A 16,857-nucleotide genomic window follows, 5' to 3' on the forward strand; every position below is an offset into this window, starting at 1 on the left:
AACACACACTCAATGGGTCTACTTTGCTCTATCACAAACCTATGTGTGTGTGTGCGTATGTGCTTTAAGTGCATACATGTCATGGGTGTGTACCAACCCACAAATAGACTTCTACGGTCTACTGCAATGGTTTGACCATTAAACGCGGTAAACAGCAAAACATCATGAAAACATGTTCAGCAAAACTCCATTTTCATGAGTGATCAATACAGAATCAGTGGCTGGGCTGTGTGTGTGTGTGTGTGTGTGTGTGTGTGTGTGGGGTGGTGGTGGTCTAAATTACATTTAACATGTCTTTCTGACATATGCACTAGTAAGCTGATATGATTATGAAAGTGCCATGTGTATTACATCACAGGTGAGACTCGTGGTTTATGGCGACCTGTTGCATCACTTCCAGATCATCAGAGGGACGAGGGCAAGTCTAATGATATCGATCAGAAAGCTTACAGAAGCCAACAGAGAGCCACTGAAGCAGCCTCATCCACTGCTGTCCAACAGGCCATCGATCGAGGAGAGATCCCTTCCGTGCAAATTGGCTGATCTGCAGCAGCTCTCAGTGTCCGTCAATGGGCGACTGTAAAGCTAATCAATATGTGAAGAGTCTGATCAAGTTAAATACTGTATGCTCCATTCATGCTGCTACTGCATACAAACCCACAATACAATGTGCTTTGGTACCTCACTGTGTAATTTAGACTTAATCAGAGCCACAGCTGTACTATCATGCACTGTATAATCAGTTGGCCCACTTCAACTACCATACCCAACCTGGACTAAATTAGCACACAATGCTTCATTTGATTTTATTTTATTAAGGATCCCCATTAGTTGGTGCCATAGCAACCAGCTAGTTTTCCTGGGGTCCACATTAAGCGCATGCAAACACTTTAAAATACTTTACAAAATACAAATACAAGAATAAAAACCCTTAGAAATAACTAGTTACTGATAAAACTAAGAGATATGACACCTGAGGTAGCATACCAAACCAAACAAAACAATCATTCAAAATGGGCAAAGTTGGCACCTGGCATGGCAGCCTCTGCCATCAGTGTATGAATGTGTGTGCGAATGTATGAATGCTCACATGTAGTGTAAAGCATTTTGAGTGGTCGGAAGACTAGAATAGCGCTATATAAAAGTCCATGTACTATTCAAACACCTACGCAACAAAGGAATTACAGTGTTGAATAAAATTTGATGTTCTTTTTTAACGCTGACTTTGAATCAAATTATTGCAAGACAAATTCATCTATAAATAAAAGATCGTAGTAAGTAGTTCTAGGAATGAATCTTGAATAATGACCTATTCTCAACTGTAAGCCAGGAGAGACCCTCGTGCACACGATTCACATTATATCTAAGTGAACAACACAGAATCAGCCGTACTGCCCTATTTTGTGCAATCTGGAGCTTCCTGAGCTCACCATTTGCAGCAGATGACCAGACCATAGAACAATAGTCAAGGTGACTTAAAACTAGACTTAGACATAGAAGGGGACGACCAACAAAAGAGGCACATTTCCTGGAGATACCAACTGCTCTTCCCATCTTTGAAACAGTGTGATCAAGATAGAGCGCAATCAAACATCACTCCAAGGAGTTTTGCACTCTCAACTTGTTGAATTAAAGAATTACTTAATGTTAAATCAAGCTTAGGGCTACTAGATAATCTTTGCTTAGAAGACTGTGGCTCAATCCTACAGTTGTAATTTAACTGCAAACTGTTTTGCATTTTGTAACAAGCTACTTAGATGAATCTGCACTAGAGAAAGAACGGTTCTGTGATGTTTATAGCTTCAACATCTCTGCAGTTGAACTCGTTCAAAGAAAAACAGATGGAGGATTTGACTCAAACTGTTTCCTTCTGGATATCAGCGCAGCAATTTCTTCCCCCAAAAAAGGTTGAGTCATAAAAAGGAGAGGAGCTCAGGGGAGTCATTGATGAGGCACTTCATTCACATCTGCTGTTGAACTTGACTCTGGCTGTGGAGCTACAGAGACCCCTACAGGTCAAAGTGACCGAGAGAGCTGAAGGCTTGGGCTGCGTTTGTGATGCTGAGTGTATGTGTAAGGTGGAGCGGGTTAAATGAGTGGGTATATACTGTATGTGCACATACGGCCATCTGTGTATGCTTATGTAGATTTGTGCATTCATTAACGCATATGCATGTGTTTCCTAACTGTGACATCATGGAGCTGACAATATTTGTGTGTGTGAGCATATTTACATGAATGTGTTGGAATATGTGTTTATCTGTGTATGTTTGCCGTGTGTTTTTTGTCGTTAACGTATGTTTTGTTTGTGAGCTAATGCACTCGCAATCAGCAGCGCGTCTGCTGTTGTCATTGTCTTAAACTCTAATTATTAAATTATACTCACAGATAAGAGAGACTCCAGAGACAACGCTAAAAACAAACTGACAAAGTAGACTGATTACAATTTGCTCATGAGCCAAGAACAAAAGACCTTAGATACAGTTAGGTTTGATTACCATTCGCCATTTCCTTCCTCCATTCAACATTTCCTGATTCTTTGAGGAAGTTAGGCGGCTCTCATTTTCTATTTCTGGCCATTAAGCTGGCATCACAGAGCTCTCTCTCTCTCTCTCTCTCTCTCTCTCTCTCTCTCTCTAATGTTGCAGTTTGCCAGGCACGAGAAAACCCTCTAATGGCAGTAAAGGCTTCCAACAGAATCGTCACAAATAATAACTTCATGTCAATAGAAATATTAACTGTACAATATGGGTAAAAAGAGACAGCATATGTTACGACGACTGGGTGACATCCAGTTTAACCTAACCTAGAAAAACTAGTGCAAACATCGAGCTAGAATGGCAACATCACTGACCTCAATAGCTTCAGGGTGAACCGTGTTTTCACTTATCTAAACCTCTAAGGTTCATTCCCCTCTCTGCACAAAGGTCTGCCAAGACAAGCTGTCAAACTCCAAAAATAGAGCAGGATACTGGGGACTTTGACAACTGTAGGCTCCCACTTTGTTTATCATTCACAGCGTCAGCAGCCTGTCTGGTAAAGTCCTTGATGACAAACTGAATCACTCCACAGAATCAGGTAAAGGGTCCCGGCTGCTGCATGGAGAGTTTGGAAAGTACAGCACTAAGCAGACCAACAATGACTAAACACATTTCTATATGCCAACACATTTACCACACCTTGGTCTTAATTTTTTGAAGTTATGAAACTGTCTTAAAAGTAAAATAAGATTACAGGGATGCCAGCAAGTGATAAATGATACAAGCCCTCGACTTGGCTTGCCTCAAGTGATTTTACGCCCAGATGTCTGTCTGCTGATTGTATTGTCTTTACCCACTGAAGCAGGTAATGAATGGGAAGTCAATGTGTTACAGCTCAAAGGAGGTAATATGTCATATCTGTTGGATATGGATTTTGTTAATTCAGAGATTCTGTAAGTGCCCGGTGCCCAGTGAGCCTCCGAAACATACATTTCATATAAACTTACTACATATTGCAGCTGAATAACCATGTTTATGTGAATTTGTATTTATGGACTTAACACAGTGAGTTCTTAAACTGTCTCAAGATGTGTGTTACCGAAATATCCCATCATCACCTGAGATATAACTGCCCTAGGCATTGACAGCTTGTATGTGTGCTATCTTGTGTCAGTTGCCAGACAAGGCAGACAAGAACTAACTGCTAACTGGCTACTGAGGCCTCCTGTTGCTGTTTACTGAGCTTTTTCTGGAAATAGAGGAAAGTTCATGGAAGTGTTTCTACGGTCACCAGCTGTTAGGACAACACACATTTGGCAAAAAAACTGTGTACTGTAACTTCCAGAGTCCAGAAAGGGCAGAGTCTGCCGCAGACAGTACAATATATGGTAAGAAAACCAATACCATTAATCCAACTTACATTGTAGATGTCAGCAAATCAATTGGCACAGGTGCAGAGAGGTGACCACAGACACAAAAATATAACTGCCTGCCACCTATGCAAAAGCACAGTTAATGCATATTATAAATACTGCAAATACTACACAGCTAAATGGCATTATGTCTTTATAATCCATTTAACAAAGAGAGTTAATGACCGAACATAACCAGTTTCGTATTATTGGTCAATAGTTTACCACGGAAACCTGTCATGGACTGACAAGATGGCACACATCATCAAAAGACCACCCCGGTAGATAAATAACTACACCGATTCAAGAATAATTGCTGCCTTTAAGGTATTTGTGCAACAGTACGTGGGTGAGGGCTACAGAGGATGGTCTATTACAAGAAATTGATGTATACGAGTGTACTCGGTGTGTCAGGAAAGTGCTTGATTATACAAATTAGTTGAACATCGCGTCATATCCTCATGAAAGGGAAGAGATAAAGTACGTCTGATCTGTGGTTAAGTTGATCGTGACAAAGAGAAGGTCAGTATGAGAAGGCAATGACGTTAGCTGAGCTTTTAATTCTGTGTTGCAGATTTTATGGGTTGATAAAGGATAGCCATTGGGTGAAGTTGTTTAGTGCAACATAATGCAACATGATTAAGCAGTAGGCTTTCTACTATACCGATAGGTGTGTTTGCAAGTCTCAGTTTAGCATCCCTTTCAATTCTGTTAATGTTTTTCAGGAAATAAATGCATTCAACACATTTGATAGGCCTTAAGGAAAGTGTGTTGTATGTAAACATATTTACAAGAAAACTCCACAGGGTTCTTTTAAGGACGAGCAGTCATTCCATTGTTGATGATGTTATCACACTTTGACATAAATGGTGCTGGCAGACATCCGGATGACTGGTGATTCTCTGAGAGTAGGCTAAGTCGAGTGTCTGTAACCAGTTTAGGGACGATCAACATGTGAAAATGTCGTCATTGGACAAAGTGATGAGTCACGCAGGACGGGCCCGACCACTTTCACAGACAGAGAGAGAGAGAGAGGGAGAGGGAGGGAGAGGGAGAGACAGAGTGAGACGGTCTTTTTTTGCAGCTCGTAATGTCACAGCACCCAGCTAAGCCCAGCAGCAGCCAGAATGATAAAGTAGATGAAGAATAGAAACAGGGACATTACTCATCATTTTATGAAATAAAGGTTGGGTGGGAGGAAAAGGGAAAAGCCAGAGGGGCAGAAAGATAGATGAAAGTATAACAGGAAAATGAAGACATGAAAGAGAATTTACGAGCGAAAAATGAGCTGTTTGTGTGGCTTAGCCAGATTTTTCAGTATTAGGCAAAAGAGACAAGGTCACAGTGAACAGTGAGTGCTGTATGGAGGAAAGATGCTGCTGACTTGAACAGAGACGGATCAGATGAAGAGGAGACGAGTCAGGGCAACACTAGGCACAAGGTGTTGGACTAGCCAGTACGGCGTAATGTGAGTCTCCCGAGAGACTGTCTTCACCTCTCCACTGTCCTGCCTACACACACACACACACACAGTAACTCAGGCCCTGACTGCTGATACTTTATACCCCTCCATCACTTGCCTGCTATTAGCTCGGGCTGACAGACAGTAAAGAGCTTAGAATTGCATTAAAATCGTATCAAGAACATGCTATACATCTCGCTGTTTATTTTTTAATAGCTAAGCAAAAATGAAATCTATCTCTATCTGAATACAATATACTGGAATAATCTATTGTCTGAAAGTGGACGGGAGGAAGAAATACTATGTTTTCTTTTCATTTTTCCCCTTCATTTTGTTTCCAAACACTTGTGGGAATAAGCATAGAGTACGATAAGATAGGCCTATTCTCTGACGTCAACCAGAGAAGTGGCCACACACAAAAAAAAACAATCTCTGTTTATTGATTTAATGATTAATTAGTCGTGATGGGAACAGATAAATTTCCTCAGGGAAAGCAGTCACTCACTTCATTTACAAAGACTTGTGTTGATCTCACAGCCAAGGACACGCTAAGGTCTTGGATTACGCAATACATACTTCCCCTTTCCCGGAGAGCTGAGAAACTGCATGCACGCTCATCCAAAACTTAACCTTCCCCTCCTACGCACTCATAGAGTACACGCTGACGACAAACAGGAACTTTAAGGAATCTTGACAACAATCACACAGCTTCTTTATTCTGCACAGAGACCGGAAATGGGGGTGGTGTAGAAGTTAGTGTTCATGCATGTGTATCTGTGTGTGTGTGTGTGTGTGTGTGTGTATGTGTGTGTTTGTGGATTGAGGCGCAGACGTCTGAATGCTGGATCCAGTCCCAGAGCTAACAGGAAATCCTTTATAACCAGAGCCAGAGTCACCTAAACACCTCCCAGATACTGGAATAAAGCACTGGGACCACTGGGGTAAACACATCGCTGAGTGTGTGGGAATGTCTGTCTGGGACCTGGAGGGCTGTTTAATTACAATGGAGGAGAAATTAAATTGTGTTTTGTTTGCAATAGAGATGGAGATTAGAGTTTCCTTTCCCACATCGGCACCTGGATACGTGTGTTCAAGCACTCACACGTCTCCAAAATCCAATTCTGTATTTGACCAGACTGTCTTTTATATGAAATATGAGAGTTCTGTATATCATATGCCCTTAATAAATAAGAACCTAACACCACTGGGCTGGGTTAATATATAAGTACTAATGTTTAGTGACTTTCAATATAATCAGATCGTTTTGAAATAACAGGTCTAAACTGACTAGGGTTGGACTGTGATTATCTCAGAGTTGTACATTTTACAGTTTGTTTAGTGACACTACAGGTACTGGCATACAGTCCTAAAGGAGAACTATAACTTCTTTGACACTTTTTCACCTTTTCCTGGAAAGACCGTCAGTAACCCATGCCACGTTCTGCTAGGAAATATTATTTCATTCTCTTTCAGGAATCTCTTTGGCCATGCCTCAAGACAAACAACCCCTACTTTCTTTCTGAAACGAGAGGAAAAAGGATGAATATATTTATATATAGCACCTTTCAAAACAAAGTAGTTTACAGTAAAAACAAATAATAAAAAGTAAATGTGATCCAAAACATATAGATATGAAACAAGATCAACAAACACCATCAGCTGAGAAAAAGCCATAAGATAAAAGTTATTTTTAGGAAGAGATTTAAAAGAGGATATTGAGTTTTCCTGCCTGAGATCCTCAGACATTGAAGGACAGCAAGGATTGGATTTGGTCGTTTCTCTTAGTACGAGTTAAAATCCCGGCAGTAGAGTTTTGTATCAGCTGCAGCCTTTGGATGTTTCGCCTGCTGATACCAGAATACAGTATGTTGGAGTGGAGGAGATAAAAGCATGGATGACCTTTTCTAGATGTGCAGATGAAAGGAATGACCTTATCTTGGTTAAATGTCTCAGTTGGGCGAAGCAGGACTGCACCACTTTAGCCACCTGAGCATCAAAGGCAACTCAAAAAGTACACCTAGTTTTACGGGTCTCTCTTTTAACATTATTAGTAGGCACACAAAGGCGGGCGGGAAGGGTGGTGGCTTTCATCCAGGAGAGCGTTAAGTTTCACTTTCAGGTTACAATCAGCTGTTCGTTCCTGTCCAGTGTTCACAACGTTCAATTTCATTTTCACTTTACAAACATAGTAGTTTTAAGCCCAACCATTTAGTTTTTTCCTAAACCTAACTAAGTGGCTCTGTTGCCTAAACCTAAAGTGACTCCAAGGGGCGTGACAAAGCGGCAGTATGTGACGAGTTGGGACGAGAACATGTTGCCACGATACAATGAAATCGTTCTTATGTTATTATGATATTAAGCATGATTTGTCCTAGGGGTAGTATGTATATAGTAACTAAGAGGGTACCCAGAATAGACCCCTGGGGGACCCCACAAAAGAGAGGAGCACAAGGGGAGGAAGCATCTCCAAGCATAACACAGAAAGACCTGATGGCAACATAGTTTTTCAGACAGCTGATTAAGACATTGTGGTCCACTGTGTCAAAGGCTGAACTGAGGTCAAGGAGAGGCCTGTGTTTGCGGCAAGCAGTAAGTCACTGGTGACCTTGACCAGAGCAGCGTCAATGCTGTGTAAAGAGCGAAAAACAGAATCTTTTTTAAAATGTGATTGTTGGTCATGAAAGAAATCTTGGCAACTTAGAGATGTGTCTAAGGTGACTTAAAATAGAGGGTCCCAGAGAGGGCTTCTTTAAGAGGGGGTAAACAGTGGCAGGTTTAAAATTGGAGAGGAAAATGACAGTAGATAAAGAGTTCATGACAATGGCTAAAATATCCAGACCAACAGTCTGAAATACTGCTTTTAAAAACCAAATGGGAATGCAGTCTGAAGGGCAGGTGGATGATTTTGATTATGCAACAGTGCGTTCCAAGGTTGACAGAGAGATTTTACTGAAGTGGGTAGATGTTAGAGGTGGGCAGAAGTCTTCTGTGTTAATGTGCTGCCGAATCTCCACTGTTTAGTTGTAAAAGTAATGAAGACATTTTTCCTATTTCTCTGGGGAGGATTCAACTGGCTGACTGAGCGGGGGAATCATATAGTTTTAAAGAGGAATCTAGGATTATGACCCTGTTTGGCGATAAGTTGCAAAACATATAATGGAGTTCCTCGCTCCTTTGATTGCACACTGATAAGTAGACATCCAATTTTTAAGAGAAGCAAGGGAGGTTCTGTGTTTATCCTTCTTACATTTCTGGATTTACATCTAACAGGAGCTATAGAATTTAAAATATTCGTGCAAGAACCATTAAAAACAGTGACAATCTCCTCTAGAGCGAGGCCCTGGTGTTTATTGGTACTGAAAATGTGTTTGAGGTGGTAAAAGCTTGACAGAAACGAGGAAAAGAGAGTGAATTTAGAGGGCGCTAGCAAATCAGTGAGGGTGGTTTGGGGTCAGGAGAGAGGAATGGAACATGGAAGAGCACTGCGTTATGATCAGAGACAGCCAAATCAACCAAATTCACATTTTCCACACAGAAACCACAGGAGAGCACAAGGTCAAGTGTATAAACTTTGTAATGGCTGGGATGCTTGACATATTGGGTAAGATTAGAAGAATGTAAAAATGTAATAAAATCAGAGGTAAATGAGGAAGAAGAGGGGCAACAAACATGAATATTAAACTAAGTTTAGTGGCTCTATAGATAAAAACACATAAAATAGGCAATTTATTCTTTAAAATAAAACTAAGTCTCTAAAAGGTGGAGAAACAGCCAAGTGAGACTGGAGAACATTTCAAATCATTTCTGTGTATCACTGCAAGGCCACCGCCTTGACCGCCTCAATTTTGGCTGATGGAAAAATAATAATTCTGGCGGAGATGACTCAATGAGAGGAGCACATTCATCAGGATTAATCCAAGATTCTGTAATGATAAAATAAAATCAATATTGTTGGTCATGATAAAATCCTGGCGGATAAAAGACTTATTAGCAAGGGGTCTTATATTAAGTAAACAGACAAGAGCTGTTTCAACAGAGGGGGTGGAGGAAGTGGCTGTGATGATGAGATTGTTTCTGTGCGGACAGTGGGTACATTTTGGTCATGCAAACTGCCTCTCAGTAATCCTAACAGGAATGAGGGAATTAGTGAGGGAAACAAAACCAGTACCAGTAGGACCCACGCCCTCTGGGACAGGGCTATGGAGTACAGAGCCAAGATGCTGGGCAGGGTCTTCCTGGGGAAACTGTCAGTTTTGGCTAAAAGTTTATACAATTACAAATCAGTTTTCCTGCTAGCATGCAAACTACCGTTTTTAAAATGGGATGATGAAGTGACCTAGGAGCTGAGAGATGAGAAAAGGAGAGAGAAGCGGTGCAAATAAAAAGCTAAATGAAACCATCAGCCATCTAGTTGTGTCTTAAAGGCCTCTAATCCATCAACTTTGTGACCTTGCTGTCTCTACTGCCATTGATTTATGTTTTGTTAAAATGAATACAGACTTATAACGGCAGTGATCTGTCCCCTGGAGACACAGCAAAGCCGCATGAATACTGATCTAAGAGTTTACTATTTGGTCTTGTTGCATTTAGGACCACATTTAACTGTAGTCCAAATCAAAAGATCAGATTCTGTGTGGTTTTGCTCCGTTGCCAAGTTTCTTCACAGTGACGACGGCAAGATACTGAAAACATTTGGGGAGTAAAGCACGGTAAATTGGAGAAAAGTTGTGCAATGTGTTTAATTTAGATGGACTCACAATGTTCTAGAAACATATGATTCATTGTCACATACAATTCTCACTTAAATTCGTAAAATATTTGCATATCAATGCAGCTTATGTGGATGGAAATAAGGATGGAATAACCCCACGGAAACTTGCAGGTGTATATAGACTGTACTTACATACTCCAAATCCCATGCACACTAACAAACATACACACATACGACCAGGTGAGGCTCACTTACACAGTACATATGCACTGGGTAAATTTCCACTCTACTCAGACAATCTTCAGTTGTCTTGCTGAGGGGAGGACAAACTGCTGGCCAGAGCTAGAGACTGTCACCGCACAACCTCTGATGTGATAAAGACACACACACACACAAAGCCACAATCGTTCACAGCGAGAGGGCTCTCCCTTGAGGTGGTGGATGGAACGAATCATTATTATCTCTCAGTAGGAGGTCTGACGTCTATATCATTGTCAGTGGCCGATCGCTGTCGCCCTGTGGGTGTCTTGACACCAAAACCAGATCAGTTTGACCCTCCGACACCTTCAATAACCTGCTTCTATATCTGAAACACTGTTGGATCTATCTAAAGTTATCTTACTAAAACTATGTAGGCCTACAGAATGTACTAGTTGCAGTACTTTCCCCATGGCAATGAGTACACATAATGAATAGATTTTAATTTGTTTTTATTATACTGCCCACGTTTTTTGTTTTGGTAATCCCCTGACAATAGAGTTATTAATTAATGTAGCTTATTGTCTTGTAATATATTTTTAGACAATCAAAGCAAATCTGAGGATGTCAAAATAAGTAGTTTCTGGAAACAAAGAGATGAAACTTTGTAGGGAACAAGATAAGAAGAGAAATTAAATGCTGATGTCATATTAATAATCTTGTAAGTCTGCCAAATGTGCGGTTCCTCTTTCTGTCCTGCAAGCTCTCTCGTCCTCCTCTCTTGCGTCTACTTGCCTTCCTTGGTGCCCTCAGGTCTGTGTCATTTTCTAACTAGAAACTTTAGAGGTAAAAATGATGGCAGCCAGAATACTGAGACAGTAAGACAATCAGAAACTACTTAAATTGAACCACGAGCCTCCACCTTCTCCGTGCCCTCCACCTGCTCTCAACTCTCAGACTCTCATAAAAGGGTTGGATATTACTCTTGTTCTTTCTAGCTGACTGTAGCCGTTGCAGAGAGAATAAATCAAACCGGCAGCTTTAATTTTCTCCCCACAGAGGGCAGCGTCAGTGACTAATTACAGCCCGGCCACCACAGATGGAGAGCCCTCTCTGTCAGAGGTGGTTGGAACTGGACCTGACAGTTCAAATCAATGGTGAGGCACGAGGACAAGGCCGAGACCCACAAGTTCAGGAGACATTTCTGTCACTGATTACATCTCGTCCATCAAAGATGCAAGATCTTTGGCCTTAATACAGAAATGTAACACTAATCACTTCCTAATGCCTGCTGTCGACTGTTAATATAAAGCTGGGATGCATCCCAAATTCAAAAAGACAAAAGATAAACAAGTTCAACGACAACAGAGGATTGGCTTTAAACTACCAATGACATGTCACTTGACTGAACATGTAGTGCTGTACAACAGCTACAGACTCAGTTTTACCGAGATATGGAGTCACACAGATACTTACAGATATTTGAATGTCCTTCAACAGACAACAATGATGATTTGGTTCTGTGGTAAGACAGGATGACCTTCCAAGACAAATACATGCTTATGACAATGTAAGATGGAGATGTCAAACTTCAAATGCATCAAAAAACTAAGGTTGTCCTCGACCAAGGAAATTCTAAGTCGACTAACACGATTTTGTCGACTAATCGATTAGTTGATTTAATCGACAGATCTGTAAAATTGAGTTTCTCCACAAAGAATCACACAAAAGCACCACTTTAAATATTGTGTTTATCAGAGATGTGCTCATAAGTTACTAGGATATATGTCATTTAGCATGAAAAAAGCATAAAAAAACAACAAATCGACTAAATAAGTCTTAGTCGACTAAGACCAAAACGACGGTTTAGTCGACTAAGAGGGGACAAAAAAACAAACAGAAATATTAATTGATCTCTACAGTGATGCTTTTAACAAGTACTGTTTACATGTGAAATTATGTGAAATATTAATATTCTGTATCCCAAAAGTCCCCATTAATTTAGTTTGCTTTGATTATATATTTATATGGTACGATTTTTTTCCTGAGAAGAGGCTGAATATCCCTCAGCCTCTAAATACATCGCTTATCTTCAATTCAGAAAATAAAGCAGATTGACTCCAACTAAGGAGGCCTCCTTCGTCAGACGGAATCAGACAACGTTCAGTTTCTGAAATGTTATTGGACCCTCTGCATGTAGTTTCTAAAATCTCCTATTAAAACAATGGATGTGTGATAAAATTGTCATAGTGCCAGGCAGGTGATTTCCAGAAGGACCAAACACAACACTGAATTGTAATGACAACTCATCACATGTTTCAAGTCCACTGCACGCATCACTTTGGGCATGCATGTTTTAAAAATGAAGAGTGACTCAGTTAGTAAGGCACATTCAGTCTTCTTGGTAGACCTACTTTTTTGTTTGGTAATAAGAATACTGGATAGAAAAGCAAAAAAAAATCAGCTCCCATGCATTTATATAAAAAGGAAGTTATGTGTTTTTCTATTTCTAGCAGGCAATCCCAAATCTAGGACAAAGTACATACTTAAGTGAAGACAATGACGTCCACAGGTCTATTTTAATTCAGCACATCCTGCACTATGAGGCCATCATTACCTCCAAAATATCCCACAGTAACAGACGACCACTCAGAGGGTACATCTTAACAACAGATGCACATTCAGTTAGGCCTTTAGTTTGACTGTCTGCAAATCAACCAGGCCTTCATCCACTGGCCTTCACTAGAAGGCCACAGAAATGCACCCATGTATTTGATAAACTATAGCACAATCTCAGACACGTGCACATCCAGGGAAGAAGGCCTCAACGTGCAGTACAGTACCAACGAGGAAACAGAACAGGACGGAATTTTCCATCCAAAACCCTTTCAGGTTCAGGGGCTCTGCCTGGGCCATAAACAGGTTGAGCCCAAGGTGGTCAGCCCCCAACGAGTCTGCTTTAGTAGGGGCTCGTGTTTGTCAACCAATGGAGGGGGGACCAGTGGAAAATTACCAGTCCCGCACTCGCTCACGCACACACACATGCACACATACACACACATGCATGGTCGGGACTAACCTGCAGCCACATATCTATCTCGCTCATTGCTTATGTGACAGCTTGCGTTTTTAATGGGCGAGGGTGCGGGGGGCATGGTTGCGTTGTCAGGACGCGCCGGCCCGCAAACTACGCAACCAATGACATTGGATGATGTGTGTTCACGCCTATGCACATTTCCAAGAAAATACCTGTGACACGTCTAGTGGCTAGCACGAAGGGCTGGTAGCATGCAGTATGTGTGTGTGTGTGTGTGTGTGTGTGTGCACTCAGTACAGGTTCAATATATTCTAATATAAAGCAGAACATGTGTGTTTTTTATGTTTCTGTCAGTATGAAAGTGAAGGTGTGTGTTGCACTACACACATTACAGCCATCTTAATGTGTGTGAGCTATTGATCCATATAGCATAGAGAGAGATAAATGTCTCCATAACAATTTCCAAAGGTTCCCTATCCCTCTACATTACGGCCATATGGAGAATCTGCAGATATGATTAGATGAAAATGCCAAAGAAACTAATGCAGATGGTGTGGGACCACGAAGGTCTCAGCCTTTACAAGCTGGGTGTTAGTGCTCATTGCGGCCTTTCTAGTAAAGCACTGTAGTACTGCATAAAGTATGAGCAGAACTGTATTACCTGGGTTCCAAGGCAGCTCAACATCATGTGAGTGAGCAGTTTGGCAGCGAACATAGGGAAACGGGAGCACAGCACGTGGGATATAATGGCCAATGCAAAGCCTGAGGAGGGAGAAGTGGAAGACATGGAACCAACATTAATGTTAAATTAACAAATGATTCATATAAATCAACAGTGGCTATTTATAGCAATGTGGGAGGTAATATGGAAGGAATGCATCAGAGAGAAAGCTGAAGAGAAATGGAAGTAGAAAGTGAGTGCAGAAAAAAACATGGGGAGACAATATGAAAAAGAGAAGACATAGGGAGAATGTGTTTTGTACCCGAGATGCAGATAAATCCCGAGGCGTAGAAAGCATCGTTGTTGGATGCAAGAGTGGCAAACTCTGCGTAGGCTGTGTAAATGGACAAGTGGGAGCAGGCACATTCCACATAGTTCCCACTCTCGTTCACAACCCTGCAGTATTGACCATCTGATGACCAGCTAGAGGAGAGAGGATGCAGGAAAAGAAAGATAATGACTACTGTTACAACAGAGTACAACAAAACACAGGTGAGGCAAATAATAAGGCAAGGCCTGACGTTTCATCATGTTTATGAGTATGTGCAATTGTCTCTCTGGGTTTTTGGCTTCTTTGAGTCTTATCTGTGGTCACCTTTGCCCTTTAAAGATGCCGTGTGACAAACCAGAATATTATAATCATATTTGTGCCGGATTCGGTTACATAACTAACAGTCCTCTCTCTCTCTCTCTAACCGTTTTTATTTTGACCTTCCATTCACACCAAGAACGTCATACTGCAACATTGACCTTTCCCTGTCAGCTTCACTCTCCACCTTTTGCTCTCCCTCCATATCGGTTCTCTCATCTGTTTTCCTTTTCTGCGATACATCGTCCAAGTAGTCTGTTCCGGCCCAACTAAACCTGCCAATTCATAAATTGTAACAGAGTGTTCCAGCCAAGTCCCATTTCACGCCCCAGGAATGTCCTCAACAGACCGACTCCCGAGTGGGAGGATTCAGAGCAAAGCAGACCAAAAGTGCAGATATTAAACACAATGATGTGACTTGCCCTGTGGCCACAGATAGGCCTCACTGAGAGGCTGTACTTGCACTTTTGCCATTCATTTAGAAAACTGGTTTCCCTCACCCAATATATGTGAGGATGACAGACAGAGGTGAGCGCAGGGTCACAATTTTAGATGGTTTTAATGTGTGTAAATTGCCAGAGAGATGCTATAAACAACTTATTTGAGATAAATAACAATTAGTAGAAGAAAAAAATAGGCATACACTAGAATAAACAACCTCTGCCATTACCAGGTAACATGGTCATGTCATCAAGAATAGAAACATTTTGAGTGTCAACTAGCTGTTTTAAGTTAATTTAGAATGGCTGAGATCTGAACTGTTGTGTCTGTGGTGGATTACTTTGCAGTGGTCTGGTTCCAGAGAAGGCACAGAGACCGGCCTGGTTTAATTTGCTGACCAGGGGTGTGGATACGGTACACCACCTCATTGCCATCTTCTAGGGGTCGTGACCTTCTGTCCTGGAGGCTGGCTGAGAATACCTAGATGTAAACAGAAGAAGAGATGAGGGCTCATCTGTGGAACCAGCTAAAAAATGAATGGCTAGTTTAACCTGGAGTAATACTGCCACCTGCTGTTTTAAATCTAAATAAAACAATTTGAGGCAAATAACTATGTCAGTGCTTCCCTACCTTCCCATTGAGAGCAGTGTTTGTATCATTGGTGAGAAACCAGTGTTCAGTTCTGAACTCGGTCAGCTGGATCCGACTGAGGTTGCCACAGTCAGCAGTCGAGGCTGCTGGTACAGCCAGCAGGGTGTCCGGCAGCTGGAAGAAGTCTGCATTACGGCCCCTGAATTTGTATCCATTGATCTGCGTGGGGTACCACTGGAAGGCAGAGATGGTCATATACGGACATGTTTTCAGGATGGTGCGCCTTCTGGAGAAATCACACAAAGAAAAACATTTATAATACCAAGCATGAAAACATGCTGTAACATGCATCTGTAAAATCAACACATGTTCAGCATCTTAAAATAGGAATATCTCCCTTATACTCGTCACTCTTTTTGAGATGGGACACTCACATCTCACACTGACTTTGCGTGAGGAGGGAGAATGCAAATCGCTCGGCCACCTCAGCAAGGTGGCTGAGGCCTCGGGTGTCGTCTCTGCTGGGATTGGCCAAGGCACACAGCAGGTCGTAGGTCAAGTTGCGGCTACTTCCGTGTAGAGGAGTCCTCTCTGCCTCTGTAAGCACCTGGCTCAGAGGAAACAGAAGTAAATAGAGAGAGATGGATGGAGAAATTTAGCAATTGAGTAACGATTTGCTCTGCTCTTGTTTGTAAGTGTATCCCTCTAAAAATCTGTATTTGTGATCCTCATTTGAGTGCTGTATTTATCTTTTCCACCCCTCCTGGTTCTGCCACTTTCTTTGGTGTAGGCCTCAGTGTTATGCAGCTTTTATAGTGAATTAATGCCACTTTCCCTACACTCTCCTTCCTTTCTCTTACTCTTTCTTTGTGCTCCCACGTATCTTCATGCTGTGTAACTCATTTCTGCTCTCTCTTCTGTCCCCTGCACACTCCTTCACATGACATTACAGTGGTGTCTCCACTTGTCTGGGGGCTGAGAAAGCTCAATATGTAGACTCTAACATCAAAGCAGCGTGGTAATAGCTGCGCTCATATAGTGACAACTGGGACCTTTTCAGATGACAAACTGGTCCTCAGATCTGTCAGAGTCATAGAGTGGGGGTTATGTATGCCTTTAAGCGTAGATCTGTCTGACACAGAGTGTGGTGAAAAAATAAAATCCTGCAGAAGCAAGTGTTTCCATCATTGGACAATGTGATGACATGCTGGAGAA

At 41.6% G+C, this 16,857-nt stretch overlaps 1 protein-coding gene across 2 annotated transcripts in view; it reads right to left on the bottom strand.

The window, feature by feature from the left end:
- Positions 1 to 16,857, bottom strand: part of adgrv1 (adhesion G protein-coupled receptor V1) — a 116,692-nt gene that overhangs the window by 37,096 nt on the left and 62,739 nt on the right. For both annotated transcript variants that reach the window (XM_037778492.1, XM_037778490.1), the window contains 5 exons: positions 16,077 to 16,249; positions 15,682 to 15,928; positions 15,392 to 15,531; positions 14,284 to 14,444; positions 13,962 to 14,062 (listed from right to left, as the gene is read on the bottom strand). In XM_037778492.1, the coding sequence (XP_037634420.1) occupies positions 13,962 to 14,062; positions 14,284 to 14,444; positions 15,392 to 15,531; positions 15,682 to 15,928; positions 16,077 to 16,249 (822 nt within the window). The remainder of the gene's footprint in view (positions 1 to 13,961; positions 14,063 to 14,283; positions 14,445 to 15,391; positions 15,532 to 15,681; positions 15,929 to 16,076; positions 16,250 to 16,857) is intronic.

Source organism: Sebastes umbrosus, chromosome 8 (genome assembly GCF_015220745.1).
Source record: "Sebastes umbrosus isolate fSebUmb1 chromosome 8, fSebUmb1.pri, whole genome shotgun sequence".
NCBI classification, from domain to species: Eukaryota; Metazoa; Chordata; class Actinopteri; order Perciformes; family Sebastidae; genus Sebastes; species Sebastes umbrosus.